The following is a 21,688-nucleotide window of genomic DNA, read 5'->3' on the forward strand; positions in this document are numbered from 1 at the left end:
AACCTGGTGGCCGACTACAAGAAACGTCTGACCTCTTTAATTGCCAACAAGGATTTTGCCACCAAGTACTAAGTCGAAGGGGTCAAATACTTATTTCACTTATTGACATGCAAATCAATTTATAACTTTTTTTGGCATGCATTTTTCTGTGATATTTTTTATTTTTTTTGGTTATTCTGTCTCACTGTTAAAATACACCTGCCATTAAAATTATAGACTGATCATTTCTTTGTCAGTGGGCAAACGTTCAAAATCAGCAGGGGATCAAATACTTTTTTCCCTCACTGTATATCACGGATAAAACTGCATATACACACACACTACATCGAGAGTATTCTTTTTTTTTTTTTTTTTTTTAGTAAAATATCTGGATACAGGAGCTTGTGTCTGCTGGAATTAGAATCATGGCAACGGAGCACTCTAGCAAGAAAGACTAGTTTCTAAATTTGTGTTGTGTTGTAAAAAAAAAAAAATACTTTGCAAAAAATTGTGCTTATTTATTATGTTGTGACTTAAATTCTAGCTTCTCCAATTAGCGTTCCTGCGTTGTTGTTTTGGGAGCGGGGGGGGGGATTGAAGAATTTACTTAAATTTGTCTTACGTTAACCAAGAAACCTTGTTGCAAGCTTTTCGTTTTAAAACTCACTTTCTTACAACAGTGTTAAGTGGCTTAAAATGAGTGTAATTGTCAGTTTAAACTTCATTCTCGTTGATCGAGCCACCATCTCTATAAAGATGTAAATATCAAGTGTCGTGTGTGTGTGTGTGTGTGTATATATATATATATGTTAATTGGCATGTGAATCGTACCTAATTTAAGTTTTGAAAAGTGTTATTTGGAAAATTAAGGAAACGCATTAAATGAATATTAATGTTTTAACAATGAAAACAAGCACTTTATATTTTTCCTTGTTAAACTCAGCAGTGTCTATCAGTTTGCGGATTGACAGTGTCTCCCGATCATGCTAAGCTCCAGATTGTATCTGCTTCTGACAGTTTTTTATAGGGGCTCATAAATGACTGATTCAGGTGTATGGGTTACGAGATCACTGCAGCCGACCGTAAGCGGAAATCCCTGATTGCTGTAAAAATATTTCCTGATTATTATAGTGAATTAGCAATTGGGTGTTTTGTTACATACCCATCCTATCCATTTTCATTTTCTTTTGTTAAAAAAAAGAACGATCAATTTTACATAAACAACATATTTATTTTAAAACACATCTTTATGCAGCATATTGTGTGGTTTGCAGTTCTCGAAAGGAGCAAGTTTGCCGACAGTCTCCCCCCCCCCCCCCAGGTCCCACTGTGTTTGTAAAATAAAAAAAAATAAAACCTTCTCTCTCCCTAACTAATTTTCTTAATTCATTTTTCATTAGCATTTATTCGAAATCTAGAAAAAAAATAGCCCCCCCCTTCACTCTGTACTCTTGCTAGCTCGTAGCAGTTTTTGATTTTTTTCTGTAAATTCTGTTTACACTACCTACTAGTCTTGACTTGAAGAAGGTGTCATGCACAGTGTCATTTTATAGAATCCGTTAAAACCTCTTAAATCTGATGCCCTACAGTCAGTCATCTTTAAGGTAAGGGCATAGAAATATTGGCTAACATCCTATGGTAACAATAACCTTTCAATCTGTGTTTGCAGGCATTTTGGCTAGCACAATATATAGATTTATTGTAATCCTCTACAAAGTGTACTTGAACCCCTTAAGAACCAAGCTTAAAGGAACACTATAGTCACCTAAATTAATTCAGCTAAATAAAGCAGTTTTAGTGTATAGATCATTCCCCTGCAATTTCACTGCTCAATTCACTGTCATTTAGGAGTTAAATCACTTTGTTTCTGTTTATGCAGCCCTAGTCACACCTCCCCTGGCTATGATTGACAGAGCCTGCATGAAAAAAAAAAACTGGTTTCACTTTCAAACAGATGTAATTTACCTTAAATAATTGTATCTCAATCTCTAAATTAAACTTTAATCACATACAGGAGGCTCTTGCAGGGTAGTTTAGCAAGCTATTAACATAGCAGGGGATAAGAAAATCTTAATTAAACAGAACTTGCAATAAAGAAAGCCTAAATAGGGCTCTCTTTACAGGAAGTGTTTATGGAAGGCTGTGCAAGTCACATGCAGGGAGGTGTGACTAGGGTTCACAAACAAAGGGATTTAATTCCTAAATGGCAGAGGATTGAGCAGTGAGGCTGTAGGGGCATGTTCTATACACCAAAACTGCTTCATTAAGCTAAAGTTGTTCAGGTGACTATAGTGTCCCTTTAATTAAATACATTGTGGGGGAAGGGGTCTTTGTGTGATTTTTTTTTTTTTTTTCCCCTTCAGAGAACACTATAGTGTCAGGAATACAAACAAGTATTCATGACACTATAGTTTTAAAAGCTCAGACTAGAGTCCCGACCACGCACTCCTTACTTTAAAAAATGGTTTAAAAACTCAGTTTTTTTTTTTCTAGCGCCGCACCAGTCTTGCTGCGGCTGGCCCTGCCCTGCTTTGCCACCGTGGCTGAGATAATTCAATACATTTCCACAGGAAAGCATTGAGGGGTTATAGGGAATGTGCGGCAAAACTCACCATCTCCTTATAGAGATACATTGAATCAGTGCAGCTCTGGGGGAATGATCAACTTATCCATGCAAAGTGTGGAGATGTTGAATGACTGTGCAGCACTGACCCAGGAGGCACCTCTGGTGGCTGTTTGAGTGACTGCCACTAGAAGTGTTACTAGGCAGCAGTGTAAGCATTTTTCTCTGAAAAGGCAGTATTTACATTAAAAAGCCTACAGGGACATGCTATCCAAACGAGAACAATTTCATTAAGCTATAGTTGCTCTTCCTGCAATTTTCCCTGTGTGTGTGTTAAAGGGCAAAAAGGGCTTTCATTTGATGTGACGTATAGATACATAACCCTATGTATTGCTGTCTGTGGGGATTTAAATCTCCATTGAGCGAACTGCATGCTGATCTCATTCTGAGCTCTGCATGCAGCTCACCTGTCAGTCTGGGGCCACTAAAAATGGTCCCAGCTAACAATGGGGACCCCCGGGTATCAACTTACCTGGAGTTCAATCCCTGCTGGTACTTTTACTGCATGACGGTCTATGCCGTCACCGGACATTAAAGCCCTTTACTGCATGACGGCAGTGACCATCATGTGGTCCTTAAGTGTTTATATTAACTCTGGTTTTCCATAGGGTTATAAGAAGAAATACCATGCAAAGATTGTTTAAAAAATATATATATATTTTTAAATTGTCTCTGTGTACAGAAATATTCCTGTTGTAATATTGTATATATTTCTCCGTTCCCAAATGTCATATTTACCAGCATGGCACACGTGCCATAGGTTGCCTACCCCTGCACTAGATCATTCAATGATCTAACTTGTGCAGTACGTTGGACTGTTAGGACACCTCATCATTCAGGACTTCCTCTGTCTAACATATCACAGTTGTGTTTGAAAGGAGTTAGAGAAGTGCCGAAGGAGTTAGAGAAATGTTGTATATGTATCACATAAAGTAGCATTGGTTAGCTGTAATGTAGCATTATGTTACATTTTTCCAGTGTAGAACATTGCATCTATTTGTTGCGAGAGATTCTGGTCTATTCGCTCCCATGTTAACACAAGAAGGGTTCTTCTCATGTATTGTCCATTATGTTTGCAGGATTACTCTCTAAACCCTGTCCTTAATGAAATCAAAATGGCAAAATGGAGATCAGCTATTTTGGCCTCTGTTTTTCTGTTTGGATTTAATTAGTGAAAATTTGAGTTTAATGAATATCTGTGTTGGTTAAAACATGTTAATATATTAATGTTTTTAACCAAATACGATTACATAGGGGGAAAAGAGTGTGCATTTTTATTTCAACTCTCGCAGTACCAAAGTTGGACAGCAGATGGTGTTAAGTGAATTGAAATGATGAGTTTTTCCGGACAGATAATGGCTAGATTTCCTAGAAGGTCTGTGGTGGTAGTGTGTTTTTATTTTTTTTATTTTTGTTTTTTCTCACAAACTGAAGATGGGTTAATATATTAACAATAATACTTTTGTAGGAGAGCAAATAAGCAGGGATGTAGACCTTTATTTAACAATCTGAGGACAAGAATTTTGCTCAGAGAATTGCAAATAAATAAACCCCTGAAAGTGTTTATTTACCAGAGTCTGAGTGAGCTTAAACAATTCTCAATATATCACCACAAATATTTACCAAAACCCGGAACCTCAAAGGATCCACGGAACCCAAGGCAACTTGCTCTGTATGTGCTCCCGGGAGCCTCCGACTTGGGAGAAACAGGCCATTCTTAAATGATTTGAGTTTCTTGAATTGAGAACTGGTTAGTGAATTTTATCTGGATTTTCATGTGTCCATCAAATTGTACTGGAGTTGCATTTCAAACTTCTAGCTCCCAATTATATATATTTGTTAATAAGACATATCGGAATGAGGGTTAAGTCTCAATTCGTGTCATTAAAAAACCCCGCACCGTGTTCTGTCGTTGCTTAGAAAATAGTTTGATGCTTGCCATCTTTGCTTTGGCAGACTTTTTCTGGAGCAAATTCTTAATAACAGGAAATAATCTAAAATACTGAGACTATGCTCTGAAAAAGCAGAGCCTACAGGCAACGAAACCAGCCAAAATGGAGAAAAAGTGTAGTACTTAAAACGCGTCCAGATTGATCCTGACAGTCTCGTGCCAGCTGGCTATTCCTCTCATCACAGTGAGGAAAAGCAATTTATCTTGGCGTTTATTGATCACTTTTATGAACAATGCAGCATCTGTACTAGAAATCCAGCCTGGAATGTTAGTCCATTTTCTTTTCTTCTTTTAATATTCTTTTACGCATTTTTCAGAGCATTTGAAGCAGAATCTTAAATAATTTATGATCACTTTCCGTGAATTGTGTGAATCTTCCCAGACTGAATTTCAGCCGCATTCTTACAGAAAAGTACAATATGTTGATTACTTGCATTGTCGAAATTCAATAGTGGCCAATCTTCTGAACTGCATTTTTATATAATAACCAAAAATAGGTCATAGCGCACCACAAATAAGTAAGATATAATCTCTAATATAAATTCTATTTTAACCTGTAATAAATCTTAAAACAGATTATAGTGTAGATGACATTCTCACTATTGGATATAGATTATCCAACTCACATGTTACTGAGCCAGGCTCCTGTCAGATAGCTCTTCTGTAGTTCTCTGAATTCTACCCCAGCAGATGTATGTCTAGGATTTTCTTTTGTGCTTTATTCAGGTAAATAAGCATAAAGGAAACTTACAAATATCACTGCTGAACATCAAAAAGTGTAGAACAAATAAAACGTGTTTCAACAGTAGTGGTCTTCTTCAAGGTGCATAATCTATATTTCGGCAGGTCCTCCATATTTATAGGACGACTGGTGCACTTGGTCTTCTTTGCGCCCTTTTTTCGAATCCCCGCTTCCACATTCGTCCCTTACGCTTGCGTCATTCCGTATATGCGGGTAACATAACTGTTGCACTCTGGTCATTGCCAAAATGTTCATTATATTTGTGGGCAAACAAATATCTAATCAATCTATTCCATACATTTCCACGAATCTCTCTAAAATTAAGTGAATACTTCCCTGTTTTTAAATTGTTTAAATAACATTTGTTAAAAAATATTAAAAAGAGTAATAAGGGAGATTAAGAAAACATTTATTTGATAAATATCCCTACAATATTAAGCATTTAACCACAATATAAATATTTACTCAAATACATAAAGCAATCCGAAGAAGAAGATAATTTGGGAGAAAATGTTGAAATGTTATATCCATAAATTAATTAACATAAAATGTTAAAACACCTCAAAATTATCTAAATGCATTAAAGCCCACATTAAATGAATGATGTTATCTTGAAATCTACACACAGCCGATTATGTACTATAGTGACAAGGTTAAAAATCCATCTAATTTACATCAATAAATTGGCATAGCTTGCGGTACGCCACAGACCCCCATATAGCAATGTTCCCTATATCTGCTTTAATTGCTTTATACTCCATAGTATAATCATTTTGCTTGCCAGTGGTTTCTTTACTCTTTTGTCAGCCTACAAATTATGCTTTATTTAATTTTATTTTAGCGCTAGGCACTAGACTCTTACTGTACCATCACAATTTAAGTACCCTGGCTCATATCACTCACATTTTTCTCGAGTTGGCCTATAGACCAGGCGTAGGCTACCTTCGCTGGAGTGCCGAAGGTTGCCTATGCCTGCTATAGACCGGCCAACCAGCCGATGCAAAATCGCTTCAATCATTTGGCCCTTCATTTTTGGCACATGTGGGTCTTGTGAATAGCCCATCTTGACATAATCTACTCAACACAAGTCACTCATGCAATTGCATGCTGGTACTGTCTAAAAGGTTACACTATTAAATGTAGCTATTTGTTTATTTTGTTATACTACCATTTGTATAAAATTTAAAAGCCCCAGTTCACTCTTTCTCCTTATACTATTCTCTTAAACACCAATATAAATGTGTTATACTGCTGATAACGCTTGCCTTTTCTGTTTAATATATGGTGATGTATACTCTGTTAGTGAACTGTGCAAAAATAAAGATTTACAAAGAAATCCATGGGGTAGAATCCGTGGGAACTACAAAAGAGCTATCTGGCTAGAGCCTTTAAAGTCTGAGCATTCAATATGTGGCTCAGTAACATGTGAGTTGGATAATCATATGGTTGTTTTATCAGTTTGAAAATATGTAATATACTGTACTACGATCTGTTTTTTTATTTTAACATTTATATTTGTGATAATATCTTACTTATTTGTTGTGTGCTCTCACCTATTTTTTTTTTTTGTGTGGTTATTTTTAATTCACACCGTGGTTTGTGTTGGTGGTTGTAGCAGTGGTTTTTGCACATTATTGTAAATCATTTTTTGGTACATTTCATATTTTACTCAGCCAGAGATGAAGGTTGATGGAATATTGTAGGGAAAGGTTTAGAAAGTGTAAGAATGACAGATATAATCCGTATTTTACAAATTATGGAGAACTTTGCTTTGTGTTATGTTGTGATATTTCATGACTTGTTTTTACTCCATTATTGTGTAGCATGCAGTGACACGATCAGCTGTAATGAAACGGCGCCCGAGGAGAGAGAAGTTCAACTTGAAGTTAGCGACGAGGTGGATGCAATAAACAAAGTAAGTGGCTGTGATCTGTGGTTAGATCCGTGTTGAATGCTTTCTTGCTTTTATAGGAAATCGTAATTTTAACACTTTTATATGCAGTTGCTGGAGTACAAGGATAAGTATAGGTTTCAAATATGTAATCACGTTTTTTTTTTTTTTTTGCATGGCCCTTCATAACTGAACAGTATTTAAATAATTGGCCTGGGACTCTGCAAAATATTTTATATTGATGTGTAATAGATTTCGTACATTCTCTTTTTTACTGAATGTGATGTTAGTTTTTTTTTGTCATAATATTATGTGCGATATATCAAGAGCGTTATTGATATTTACCGTTTTATAGTATCAACGCGCAGAATTATGCGGCGCTATTGCTGTCTGTATTAGTAGATTCATGGAGTTTGGGTGGTAATGTCTTGTCCATTGGTTTTCATTGTGTGCTATTCAATGTCAATGACCATCCTTTGTGTATTCAGTCTCCTCGTTGATAGCCGCCCTTTAGTAATGCAATTTATCAGCCTTTCTCAGGCTTCTAAGGAAGAAAGTAGAGAGTTAAGAATTCTATCCATTTTTCTGTAATGACAGCAAACCTGTAGGGAAGTTGGTGGCTTATTTGTTTTTTATTTTTTTACTTTTACATTTTTCTTCCAGCATCTGTGGCTTACAGCCGTGATAGTGAGCACAATTTGCGAGTTTCCACTGGATAAAAGTGTTGCTTAATTAACTTTGACTGTTAGTCCCAATTAAAGTTCCCCTGGTTCAGCTGTGCTTTAACTTCCTGCAATCAGACAGAGGGAACCTCGCGAGCGGCTAATTACTCGTGATTTATAGTAATTGACTTTGGTTTGAACGGCACTTAGCTGGCCTAATTACTAATGTGATGTGAAAATATGAGATGGTATTAAATGGAGAACTGGGGTTATTTGACTTGCTGTACACATTATTCCATACCCTATATATACACTTAATTTACTGAAGGCTTAAAGAGAAACTGCAATTTCTGTGGATTAGTACTTACCCTAAATTTAAGGGATATATATTTGTGAAGTGTGAAAAATAATGCTAGAAATCCTCACCACTTTATTGAATTGAGTACCTCTATCTTAGCTCTTGTGATCATCCCGGCCTTTTTCATACATGGTATGTGGAAGAAAAGAATCTTTGATACTTATTGTTCCATGCAACCTGTGCCTTGGAAATGCCAGGACTCAACTGGATTGTGATGTCCGTTAAAGGAACATTATAGGCATATAGACCACATCAGCCCATTGAAGCTACTAGAGGGACTTCCGGGTTGTTAGATGACTTTTGTTTGCCTAACTGATGCTGGATGTCCTCGCGCTATGCATGAGGACATCCAGTGTCACCCGAAATCCCATAGGAAAACATGCGCATTCAGTCTCCCCTGCCAGCTGATGTCGGTGGGGTGACTGAGCCCCAAGGATCATCATGCAGGTTCAGGTAAGTGACAGAAGGGAATTTTTAAACCCCTTCTTTACTGGGGGGGTGGTAGGGAGGAGAGCACTGTAGGGAGTTATAGTGCCATAAAAACACTTTTTTTTGTTTTCCTGGCACTATAGTTTCCCTTTAAATACACTTAAAAGAAAATGGAGTGTCACGTTAGAAAAAAAAGTTAGCACGGGTTATAGTTATAGCTTCAATGTTTTTATGTTCAGTTGTATACCATCCAGAACAGAACGTTCCCCTTTAAGTGTAGGCAAGGATCTTCAAATGTCATTTAAACAGAGTAGCTTATATATGCGATAGATTAACCAAAGGCAGGAAATGATGTGAAAATAATAAAATATTGTCTGTCCATGATGGGGGGGGGGGGAGGGGGGGGGGAATCCATAGATACTTTCCAGTGTGTTTGATGTACAGCTGTAAGATAAGAACGGAAGTTTTGAGAGAAGGGAGGTTTCTATAGAAGGTTATCATTGGTTTGATGGAGGAAGGAAAAGACTTTGGCATTTGTTTCCTGCTTTTCTGCAGCAATTTAAAATTCTGTGTAGCGTTGTTCTTGTTAGAACGCGTGTGGCTTTTGTCATAGAAAGGATCCTTGCCTCTGTAAAGCGAGTATGTGGCTTTTTCTTATTCTACGCTTTTATTGCATAGCTTTGCATGGGTGGTTGAAAGGCTTAATTGATGGAAATCGTCATTGGAAATGTTATATGTTGAATGCATATTCAGTGATGGACGGGTTGTTTATACTAATTAGCTGAACGTTGGCTGTTACAATGTTGTACTGGTAAAATGTTAGACTGTTCAGGAAGGTCTCGAAGTTCATTGCATTTCTTTTATTTTTTTTTATTATGAATGCCATATGGCTATATTGTCTACATACATTCTTATGTGTGTGTGTGAGATTCATGCTGGGCAAAATATGAATGCTAATTACAAGGCCATCCAATGCATTTATGAAGGTAGCCCCATACTGAGAAACACCGAACATTTCTTAATTGTTTAATTTGAAAAAGTTTTTGAATGTAATTTCGCAGCTTCTCTTCACTTGCTTTCTTTCATTTGTATTTGTATTTTTCTCTTCTCCCCCCCCCCCCCCCCCCCCCCACTCCTTATTCTTAAAGGAACACTCCAACCACCATTACACTACAGCTTGCTACACCCTCCTCCCCCAGTTGTAAGTAGTCAAATTGTTTTGATCACAAAATTCTACGGAGGATTGCTGCCAGACTCCACTACTAAGAATTAGCTGATTAGCTGAGAATGCCTCACAGGCTCACCTGATAAACTTAGTTAAGAATGTTATTTAAAAAAACAAAACAAAAAAAACAAAAACGGTTTGACTGCTTACAAATGTAGATCATGGCTACTGCTGGAACCAGTAGTTATAGTGCATGGAGTGTTCCTTTAATATTTCACATTGATCATTCCAAGTAAACAGTAATTTAAATAACTCTCGTATCGACCTTTTCATTGCAGATGTTGGCCAGGGCAGTTATGATGTTGGAGGATTTGAGTGATATTTTGTCATTTTGTACACAGACAACCCTTTTTCTTTCTCTTTTACATAGTTTTCCTCCTGTTACGCATTTCCCTAAATTCACAATTTTATAATTTCCTTCATTTGCTTCTACCATATAAGAGGTTCTTTTTTTCTTATGTTCTTAATTTTCCCAGTCTGGCTTTTTTGACATTAAATTTGAAATTCGTATTGAATGATCTCTTTAGTTGGTAACCTGCGAGTTTATTGCAACTGGCTGGAACAGGTCGGATGGGTAGTTTGGGCAATAGTGGTTGAAGAACATATGTGCCATCTACCAAATGTCTGGTTTAAAGAAAGTATGTAGTGTCGTATTGCCCCACCTACTGGAGATATCGGGACTTCATAGGACGACCTCTGGTTATGCTTCTCTCAATATCAATTGGATATTGAGGGATGCATTATAAATTAATAATTGGTACTCTAGTGTCGGTTTACAATTCCTGTTCACTGAATATCTTGTCTTCTAGTTACCGCTAATGGCCATCTTCTGGCTTGCCAATCATTGACACTTCCTGGCCTTTAGTGACTCACCATCTGTTGACAGGTGGTAATGCTCTACCGACTTGATGTATACTGGTTCTCTAGCGGATTGTCTTTAGGTTGACAGTTGCCATTGATCTAGTGACTCACCTTCCAGTGACAGCCACTAGGGATGCACCTTTCCTACTAGTGATGGGTCGTCTCTCCTCTTGTCCCTGTTCACAGGTCATCTAATGACTTTCCTCTTGTCCCAAGTCCGGGGATCATCTAGTGACTCGCCTATGTTCCTTGACCAAGGCTAATCATCTGTGATCTAATTTATAGTTACTTGCTAATGCATGTTCGTTATATGATGATTAATGGTGTAAGTTTAGCATATATATAATTTATTATAGTTAATATTGTATGATAATACCTGGCTCTCATGTTTTGGAAGTAGAGTGTTGTCTGACTGATAATCACTGTGTAGTGTATGTTCCCCGCTGTGCTGACTCAGCTTTTGTTCATTATTGCCTGAAGCTCTTAATGTGCCAAAAATGGGCTGCATGCTACAATTAATTGCACACCCCCCTGGCACGCAAAGGGTCACATTATGATTATCTTTTTGGCTCTTGCTATTGCAACTGTTCTTTCAAATGCAGATTACTGTTTATCAACTGGCTTCTTAGCAATGTGGCATTGGTTTCTATTGGCTGAGGACGATGACTTTGCCAAGTAGAGCAGATGTAGTAAGGGACTTGTGATGTGCAAACTCTGAAGATGCTTGAATCTCCTACATGTGCATATATGAACAGGGATTATTTAACTGATGTTTTTTTTTTGTTCTTCCTTCGTCTTCCCGTAGGATGTACTGTGCATTTGGTGCTTTTAATTAAGTTAATAACACGTTGCTTTATATGTGTTCTGTGCGTTTTTAGTTCTGCTTCAACTTAGCAGAAAATGTAATGCTATCTCCTCTGTCACAGAGGGGGGCTCATATCCCACAATGATAGCTCACGCTGACAGGCAATCACTCGTCTGGCTGAGCTTAAACTGGGATAAATAACAGCTTTTTTTATTTTATATATGTTTTACTTTTACATTTCTTTTCACGAGAAGAAGGAGAAAAGCTGAATCGATCTTGCTTTTTTTAAAGAAAGAGAAAATTTGTACTCTGAGAACCTTAATAGCTCTTGAATGAAAGAATTTTCTTGTATATATAACCCACAATTTGCAGATCATTGCTGCAGGCAAGTTCAGGTTTGATCTTGCCTGCCGCACCTTCGTGGAGCTACAAGGAGACCTACAAAAGGCATTGTAAATTCTACCATCTACCTCGATGAGCACAGTCTGATGGATTTATATTGAACATCGAGGTAAAAAGGATGTTTTAGGATATTTTTGAAAGGGTAATCTTAGGGGCTGGGGGGGGGGGGGGGGAGAGGGAGAATTTGTGTTTTCTTTGTAAACAGTCTTTTTAATTTTTTTCATTTATTGTTATGGTGCTTATAATTTATACTGTAGCAATTATTTCTCTTAGAGACCACGTTTGATGTCGTTTTGCCCATTGATACATTACAGGGAGTTAAATTAGGAAGGGCACAGATTGGCTTAACAAGTTTAATGTCTCCTGTACTTTAAATCTAGACCAGAGGATGTGAAGTAAACTATTGCTTTGTTGTTTTGTCCCCCCCTCCCCCCCTTCCCTTGGGTTATAAATTAAACCGTGATTTGTACTGAATATTGTATGTGACACATTGGATAAAATACCGACAAAGAGAGTGAGGCTGAGACCCTTCTATTTACAGATTCACATTCTCGTTCTCTGTTTAATTAACCTCTGTATTTATTTCCATGGCTGCGGTGAAGGCTGTGTTTGTGAACAGTTATGTCTCCATCTCTGCCAAATGCTTTTTATTGTCGAAGCTATTGGGAAATTCTCAGACCTGTTTGTGATCTGAGCATCTTGATTTTTTTTTATTTAAATTTTATTTTTTATGACTGTTCTTTCACTTTAAAGTTGTATATACCTAGGAAATGTATATAAACGTATTGCTGTTTTTAGGAGGAAAAAAATTCCATTATTCTATTGTACTGTATTTTGTGATTTTTAAAACGGGTACCAATCATTAATGGCGCAAGACAAAGATTCCTAAAAATGTGCCTGTCATAATCCCTAAGAATCTTTTTTACATTTACAGATGCAAGATTTTTGTTTTTTCTGTAGGGGTATTATTTTGAGGTACTACTTTTTTCGTCCTGCAATTTATATGACAATAACGGTCTTAATACTAGATGTTTGTTTGTTTTTTCCACCCAAATTTACAAAGCCTCCAAATGTTTAACCTTTTGAATACCAGTGCTTTTTAATTTAGTTTTTAAAGCACATAATTGGTGCCCCTCCCCCCTTGACTCTAAACGGATTAATATGCAAGTCTCCCCCCCCCTCCACTTCCCCCCTGTTCTGGCAGAGAAACAGACAAGGGTTGTATTTATGTTTAAATATTATTTGTAGGAGATTAAGTTTTTTTATTTAAGGAGTTAGGATTACTGGGATGCAGTTTTTACTGGTACTAGTATAGTTTTTTTTCTTTTTAATCGTATCAAAGCAGAAAAAAAAATCTGAGGTTTTAGTGCAGTATTTCTTGACTTTGTCACACTATGTGTTTGATAATTACAGTTCCCACAATGCTTAGTCCACTTTGAGGCCCTATGAGCATCTTGGGAATTGTAGTTCTAAACCACCTAGGGAGACAAGGCAAGCAAGGAGTACTTTAATCCATTACTTAAATGGGGAGCTGCAGTCACTTTATAGACCTGAAAATCATTTGGTATATATACCAATATGATGGCTGCTGTACCATTCATCTAAATAGGGAACGTTCTCAAAATGCCATGCTTTTATGTTTAGGGATAAATCTGGTACTTATTCAGCCTACATCCAAATAGCATGTCGGCGAGGACTTGTTCTTGCATGTATGAACAAGTCTATAACCAGCTTTTTGATGTCGAAATCCATCATAATGTTGGGACCGCTAAATTAGTGGGATTAAAACAGCTTTCCATGTAGCCTCACTGACATAGTTGAGATGAGATGATTTGCACTCCAATGGAGACACAAGTACAGACATGCACGCAGTCTTTATTGTGTTTCATGACAAATGATATGGCAGTACAGTTATATCATAGGCCAGGCATGGGCAACCTTCAACACTCCAGATGTTTTGGACTACACCTCCCATGATGATTTACTTGGTCAGCATTATGGGGGATGTAGTCCACAATACCGGAGTGCTGAAGGTTGCCCATGCCTGTCATAGGCTTTGCCAGATAGGTACTGAAAAAAGTATGCAGTGATTATATATTATGTTACATTTATTGCCAATAAATTTGCTTTCCATATGAAGCCCTGAAGGACCACATTTATACCCTTAAGGCTCTCAAGCTGGTCTCTAAGAACCCGATGCCAGTATGGAATGCCCTGATTATACTACATGTGTTTCGCTATATAGCCCAGTAGTCGTTAAATTAGTGAGGAGTTCCTCTTTTGATGAAGGATCTTTATCCTTCATGTTATAGCATACCCTTCATTGGCCCTGAGGGGTTAATGCATCGTCTGTCTTTTCAGTGAGCAATCAATATCTAAAGGAAATTAATTAATCTTAAAAAAAAAAAAAAGATGTATTGGCAGGTATTGAACGCTAGCTAGCCATGACTTCCTGTTAAAAGGTTATAAATCAACAAGCTTCTTTTTTATCAGTGTAAATCCGTTACCGTTTAGGTTTAAATGTGGAATATTGAACTGAAAACATTCGGTATGTTTCTTTGTTCTTTAGAAATTACTAATTTGTCAATTGATAAATTTGGTTCTTAGGATCATGTCTTAACTTAACTCGGGTCACTGAATAGCAATTCTCCCATTGAGATTTATGGGATAATTGCTCTCCATTTTACTAGTTACGCTCACCTGGTTTAATAAAACCCATTAAATAATGCGTCGATATTAATGCCTTATTAGATTATTCAATGCCATCACTACAGTAGATCCGTTTTCAGCTCAATTCATATTAAACTGTTTTGTTTTGTTTTCGGACACTTGCTTAAAATGATGACTTTTTGTTCTGCAGTGCTGAAAGTCCACAGAAAATAAGAATTGTCTTATTTATAATGATTTTGTGCCTGTGCCATGTATTTTGTGAAATTTGGAGCTTCAAGGGAGAAGAGTTACCTGTTTGTGTATGAGATGTGAAAATTCGTAGTTTTCAGTATTCCTTGGTAACTTTAGACTTCATAGGTATCCTAAAAGTGTAGGAACTAAAACACACAGACCCAGAACACAACAAACGAGCGACTAGCTGTGTACCGGTCCTTAGATTGGCAGGACTAACGGTGGACAGTCAGAGTAAATCGCAGCGGTCTATGATAGGAGAAAACTGGAAAAAGATATGCTAGCTAAGATCAAAGGAGCATGTGCTATTGGGCTAACTAAAACCACAACAGGGCAACAAGGAGTGGGAGAGGAGAGTATAAATAGGCAGGGCTTGTTTCCTATTGGCCCACGTCATTTTAGGATACCATATGTCTCCTGGTACAAAACCCTATGAGACTGACTCAGGACGTCATCAGATCGTGTCATATTTGGTCTGGCGAATGCTTCATTCGTACCTGAATTCGGGTGCTCATAAAAGCATCATGGATAACGCCTGGGGGCCCTTTGGAGCACATCTCATGTCTGCAAGTAAAAACAAATCTATTGTGTGCGTATATTGTGTGTCTGTGTGTAAGCAGCAGTGTGGTTGTTGGTGAGTGTCTTTGTCAGTTTGGAGAATCTATCCGTATAAGTGTTGCAATCCTAAATCTCTGCTGTCACCTGGGAAGAGCTTTGAAGTCTTTTCATGAGTGAATCTGCTGAAGAGAGCAAAGAAGTTGTTTTTGTATCTAGAATGTCTGTTTATATTGTCTCTGAGGAAAGTGAATCTTGGAGATCAGACTGCAAACTGTGGTATATCAGTAAGGAGATTGAATCTGTCTGTACAGGAAGCCTATCTGAGAAGGAATGAATTGCTTAGGTCTTTTGAAAAGTATACCGTATATATATATATATTTTTTTTTTTTTAAAAGCTTGAGTTGACTAAATCTGGGTGTCTAAGTAAGCGTGCATCTATGATGTCCCCATTTTGCAGTTCTGCATTTGTTAACCACAGATTGCTGATTTATTTGAGTGTGTTTCTAGATTGCTGATTAGATTTGAGTGTGTTTCTATTGCTTTAAACCGGGGCAGTTTACATTCATTTATATATCCAGACAGCTAACATTTCACATAATTTTTTTAATTTGAAATTTAATAGAGAGGAATATTTTGGGACGGAATTAGTTTCGTATTAGATCGGAATGTGTAAAATTAAAGGTCAAAGTGCATGCCAACCAACCACTGAGCTTGCACTTTTTGCTGGTCCCCCAGAGTTGGGACACCAGATGTTTAACTCAGGATGACTGGGACAGGGATCACTAAAAGATTTTTGACAGCTGAAAGTTCTGCTAAGAGAAGTACAAGACTACACCACACCACTCGTAGAAGGGAAGATTGTGTATCGAAAATAACTATTTGGTGAGAGTTAACCAAGAGTTCAGAATGCAGGAAAACAAAGAAATCTACAGTATGTAATAATGCCAAGTGGGTACGAGAACATGCTGATAACAGATAATTAGCTACAAAGTAAATACGTCCAGTGTTTATTAGAGTCAGCACCGAATGTATAAAGCTAATACAAGGCAAAGGTTTTGGTTACATAATATCACCAAAGTAAAATTAAGCACAGCTTAAAGTTTGTTTTTAAATAAAGGGCAACAGTTGGCACCAAAGTAACTTTAGCTGATCATACCCCTGCAGTCTCACTGCTCAATTCTCTGACATTTAGCAGTTAGACCACTTTGTATATGCAGCCCTAGTCACACCTCTCTGCATGTGGCGTGTACAGCCTTCCTGAACACTTCCTGTAAAATGAGTTACTGTTTACACTTCCTAAATTGCACAGTGTGTTTAATGTAGAGTGTATCCCCTGCTCTGCCTTCTAGATCCTTCAGTAGCCTCCAGTGTGTGATTAAAGTACAATTTACAGAGCAATAGATAAAAACCTCTTAAATTATTGGAAATTATTAAACAAAATTAGGTGTGACTAGAGCTGTATAAACAGAACAAAAGTGAATTCACTCCTAAATGGCAGCGAATTGAAGAATGAGACTGCGGGGGGACGATCTATACACCAAAACTGCTGCACTAAGCTAAAGGTGTTTTGATGCCTACAGTTTCCCTTGAAAATCATATGGATTCAAAATGCAATATATTCAGGTTTTAAAACCTTTGTATAGTTCTATAAGATGTGCAATTGGACTTCCTCACAATTTATCATACCTGAGTAGCTAACGTTAGCCATGCAAGCCTCTTAGCCAGTTTTATTTGGTGTAGCAATGCCACACTGTCACGCCAAACTTAACTTTCTCTTATTGTTTCCTCTAATCTTCCTCTCCCGGAATCTGTTCTTCTTTTCTTTATTTCTGATCTGGTTTTCTCTTTCTTACACTTTACTTTCTTTGACCAAAGGGCGAGCTCACGCCAGCTCTGTTTCCTGTGTCAAGGAGCAGAGCGAGTACTTTCTCTGACCCAGGAAAAGGAGCTTATTTAAACTTCTCGTTCGGTCAAAGAAAGTCCCTACTTTGTCTCCTGTTTTAAAGAAAACTAGATGAAAAAAGAGCAGATTCTGAGAGAGGAAGCAATAGGAGAAAGGGAAGTTTGGCGTGACCGTGCCGCTTTAAGAAAAACTGGACACAAATTCCGTATTTACCAACGAGTAAATTGTGGAAATCGTTCCTTGATTTGATTGGGTTTTTTAAAATTCTTAAGAAGTGAAATAAACAGTTTAAGGCTACTACTACATGCACCGTGACCACTTCAGTGCTCTGAAGTTCTCATCGTGTTCGGAGTCTGTATTATCACTATGAAACGTTGCTTGTACAAAGATATTTAATGGTGCGGCTGACCAGGCACAAGCTCTTAGCCAATGAATGATCCTTCTCTGGCTTCTGCAGATGTGCGTCACGGGCTTCAGAGGTGGCTCTGCACGAAGCGGAGACCCAGGTAAGAGGGCAAATGGTTGCAAAACAGTTCGCCCAATTACCAGGGAACCAACGCTAGGCAGGCTGTAGTGGTTATAATGCTTGGAATAACCCTTTAAGCCCCTTCCCAAATTTGACATCTTGTTTTGTTTGTCTGTAATGAGTGGATACCATGCATTCTCATTTATTATTTAAATTGATGAGTGCAACCTGGACGCTCACCTTACAGCTGTATATAGCTTCCATTCGGGGCCTTCACTAAAGAGAGAATTCAAGGTGAATTCAAATTTAAGGTCAAAGTAGCTAAACTGGAAAAAAGTTAGCTCTGCTTTCAGTTTGGCTACTCTGGCCTTAAAAGGGATTGGCTCTATTCTTCCAGCACTTTCCAGATTGCTGTAGATATCAGAAGAGTCTGGGAATATGTACCAGAAAGACACCTTGCTAGGTAAGTATCAAATCGCAGTTTTAATGTATTGTATAGAAAATAGTGCATAATAAATGATTAAAAGTCAACCAAATGGTGTGCAGCATGCCAAGGTACATAGAAATCACACGTGCGAAGAGTTAATTAGGAAGGCGGCATGGCAGAGTGATTGATGTGAGACTAAATTGCTCAAGCTGTGATATAAAGACAGAGTGATTGGGGGGATTTATATGTGGAAACAAAACGGTGTGTAATTCTTAGACTTTCAGTAGCATTACTGTGTGGGTTGGAGTGTGGATGCGTGTCTTTACTTCCCATCTACACATGTTTTTAAAGGGGAGGGAGGAGGTTAAAGGGGAACGGTTATAGCTGATTTTCATCAGTTTGCATATCTCAGAGGCTGCTCTATTTTCTTGTACGTTTTTGTTAAAGCATGCAAGTAGTTAAATCAATGCGGTTTGACTTCTTACTTTCAGTTTGCCAGGTGCCAGTCTCTCCCCTGTGTCGAGCCGGAAACTCCTGCATGATTTGGGGGCATCACCTGGTCACAGTGTCGCTGAGCCATACCCTGCTATGCCAGAGCAGAGGCAGGCCCCAGAGCAAACCGTTCGGTCACTTATATTCTGGGGGCGTTGGGGCACTCCTGGCACCATAACTAGTACAACACTGTGTAGTCAGATGTAGAGTTTTGAAAACTGATTGGGGGAAAAAAAATTCAACCTTTTGAAGAGTTCAAGAGTTTTGTTTGTGTGCCAAAAGGAACTATCCAATGTGCTGTAGTGGTTATGGTGCCAGGTGTGTCCTCTACCTACCCACACATTGTAAGAAATCAAACCATTTAGTGGTTTCAATTCTGACCTAGAGTCTGTCGCGCACCACTTCCTGTCTCCACTACTTCAGACACCGCTCTCTGTCGGAGGTAAGCCCAGCAGTGCAAGCTTAGCTCATTGGCCGAGCCATCAGCTGGCACTCTAAACCGATCCAATTATACACTGTGAGAATCCTCTGAGTGGTACAGGGCATCAATTCTTCACTATGAGCGCCACTGATCTCTCAGCAGGTGGAGCTACAACAAAATGTTTATTCATAACGTTAAAGCGTTCTTTTAAAGAAGGCTTCTGAGCTACAACCTCCATGGTTCTCTGGTCATCTATTGCATTTGAAGAAATTGGAGAGCTGCATGCAATGAGCATGTAGGGGTCAGGGTTTGAGATGTCTGACCTGTTTCTCCCATTCTCTCATATCCAGATGAATCATACCTGAGAGTGATTGGTGTTACACAGCCCCCATTGGCCAAGATTAGTTAATACATTCACTGTACATCAATGAATCAGCTCTGAATGCAGTACAGTTACTGTGTCACTATAGAAACAACTGACCTTTTAATAGTGAATCTTCCAAACATCCCTTCTTTATCACAGTTGCAAAAATCAGTTGATCGCTTGCTTTACTTTTTGTTTCTCCTTCATAAAACAGAAGTGATGTATCTGCAGAACCGTATGCTTGTTCAACTTTTTATTTTCCTCCCTCTTGCAAATGTTTACATTGTGCGTGTGGGTTGAAATGTACGTATTTACTGAACTTTAAAAGCTCGATTTGATCGAGTAGAATCCCCCCTCGGTAACGAATGGAGCTGAGAAGCTCCGTGTGAATACTGCTGCTTTATAGAATAGACTGACTGCTCTGTTGCTGAGACTGCCATTAAGACCCAATGTTTTCAATCTTTAAAAGCCAACACTCGCCAACGCACCTTAAATTGCTGCTCTTGTGATTACCGCGTTTATAATATCATAATCTAGTTTAAAAAGGGGAAGACTGTAAAAACCTTCACTAAAGCAAGTTCTTTGTTCATTCAAGAAAAGCTATTAAAAAAAATATATATATATATATTTTAACTTGCCTCTTTATTCTAGTGGATTTTGTATCAGATCCATTAGCATGTAAAATATGCCTCCCAGATTCTGTTTATATGTTCGTGAGAGGTTCTGGAAAAGATCTTTGGGATGCAGTTGCTAGGATACATGGTGCCTACACATCGTCTTCATTTCCTCTGAAGACAGTGGAATGAATTGCAAGCTGACAAAACTTGAGAGGTCCTTGCTAGCTCTATATCTCCTTTTATATAAATCTTTTTTTTATAGCAGAGTTCAGACATCGTAACAAGGTACTGAACCTACACAGTCTACTTGATGTTGTTGCATGAGGATGCAAAGCAGGCCGTCTCTTCTCCAAGCAGATTTTTTTTTTTTTTGGTTTTGTCTTGGCAGATACACCTATAATTGGGCTGACACCCATTAAGGTTTTTTTTTTTTTTTTTTGTACTGCATATTTTAGAAAAGCAGAAGAGTTTACATTTTGTAATAACTTTGGAATGTAACTTTTTGGAGTTTTCAATGCATGTTCATACATTTTATTTATATGCATTTTCTAAACTGTATGCAGAAAGGAAGATGTGCTATTTTCTTAATTCTGTTTTCTGGATTAGTCACGACTTTTATTTATTTATTTTTTTCCCGTTTTTGATGTGTTTGTAAGCTTTGCTTTGGAAAGTGACAAGTGCGTGGACACTCGGTACTTATATAACATCGATCTTGTTGCAGAGCACGGAGCAGGTTGCTGCCTTTTGTCGCAGCCTGCATGAAATGAATCCTCCTGACTCCTGCCTGACTCCCTCCGAATCCGCAGGACCACAGCTTGCAACCATGAGACAGCTGACAGATGCCGACAAACTCCGCAAGGTTATCTGCGAGCTGCTTGAGACGGAACGCACATATGTCAAGGTAAGGGTTTTGCCAATTCTCTTGTCCTCCTTGTGAAGGTGTTTCTTGCTTGGCATATTTTGCAGACAAAGCGTTATTGCTCATCGAATACTTCCTTTCATTCTGCCAATTACTAGTGCAATGGGTTCAGTGCTTTTATTTGTCATGTTTTAGATTTTAATCTAGGACACCAAGGCGTATCCCAGGGTGTGTTGACATCTTTTAACCCTGGGATGCCAGAAGGGTGAGCTACATGTGACTCAGCCATCTGGCAACCAAGGCGTTAAAATAATCTAAGCAACAGTGTTAACCGAGCTGTGATTAATGTGCAATATCTAATGAAAGCCTGTTTACTTTGTTTAGGATCTGAATTGTCTAATGGAGCGATATCTTAAACCGTTACAAAAGGAAACATTTCTAACGGAAGAGGAGGTATATATATATTATCCTGTGCAATTTATCCAAGATTTAGGCTTAGGAATGCCTATTCTCTGAGAAAGTCACTTTACACCTATTATCGACCTGCTATTTTTGTTAGTTTTCACACACAGAAAAGCAATAGTGCTTTATGGGTATTGGACGTGTGATAAATCTTCTTATCTTTTCACACAAACAATGACATGTCTTTAAACAAAAAAACAACACCTCAAGATATGCATTTAAGTCAAAGAAAATGTTTTTTTTTTGGTTTTTTTTATAGTATTGATAAGTGGCATTAGATACATTTAATT

The 21,688-nt window shown here is 37.9% G+C and overlaps 1 protein-coding gene across 8 annotated transcripts in view; it reads left to right on the forward strand.

Annotated features, from left to right (window-relative positions):
• The window catches only part of TIAM1 (TIAM Rac1 associated GEF 1), a 277,233-nt gene that overhangs the window by 234,004 nt on the left and 21,541 nt on the right, over window positions 1–21,688 (forward strand). For 6 of the 8 annotated variants that reach the window (XM_063447935.1, XM_063447957.1, XM_063447946.1 and 3 more), the window contains 3 exons: window positions 7,119–7,210; window positions 20,799–20,978; window positions 21,321–21,389. In XM_063447935.1, coding sequence (XP_063304005.1) covers window positions 7,119–7,210; window positions 20,799–20,978; window positions 21,321–21,389 — 341 coding nt within the window. Of the gene's footprint in view, window positions 1–7,118; window positions 7,211–11,832; window positions 12,038–20,274; window positions 20,363–20,798; window positions 20,979–21,320; window positions 21,390–21,688 lie in introns of those variants that run through there. The other 2 variants (XM_063447997.1, XM_063448008.1) reach the window with 2 other exon arrangements.

Source organism: Pelobates fuscus, chromosome 1 (assembly GCF_036172605.1).
Source record: "Pelobates fuscus isolate aPelFus1 chromosome 1, aPelFus1.pri, whole genome shotgun sequence".
In the NCBI taxonomy this organism is placed as follows: Eukaryota; Metazoa; Chordata; class Amphibia; order Anura; family Pelobatidae; genus Pelobates; species Pelobates fuscus.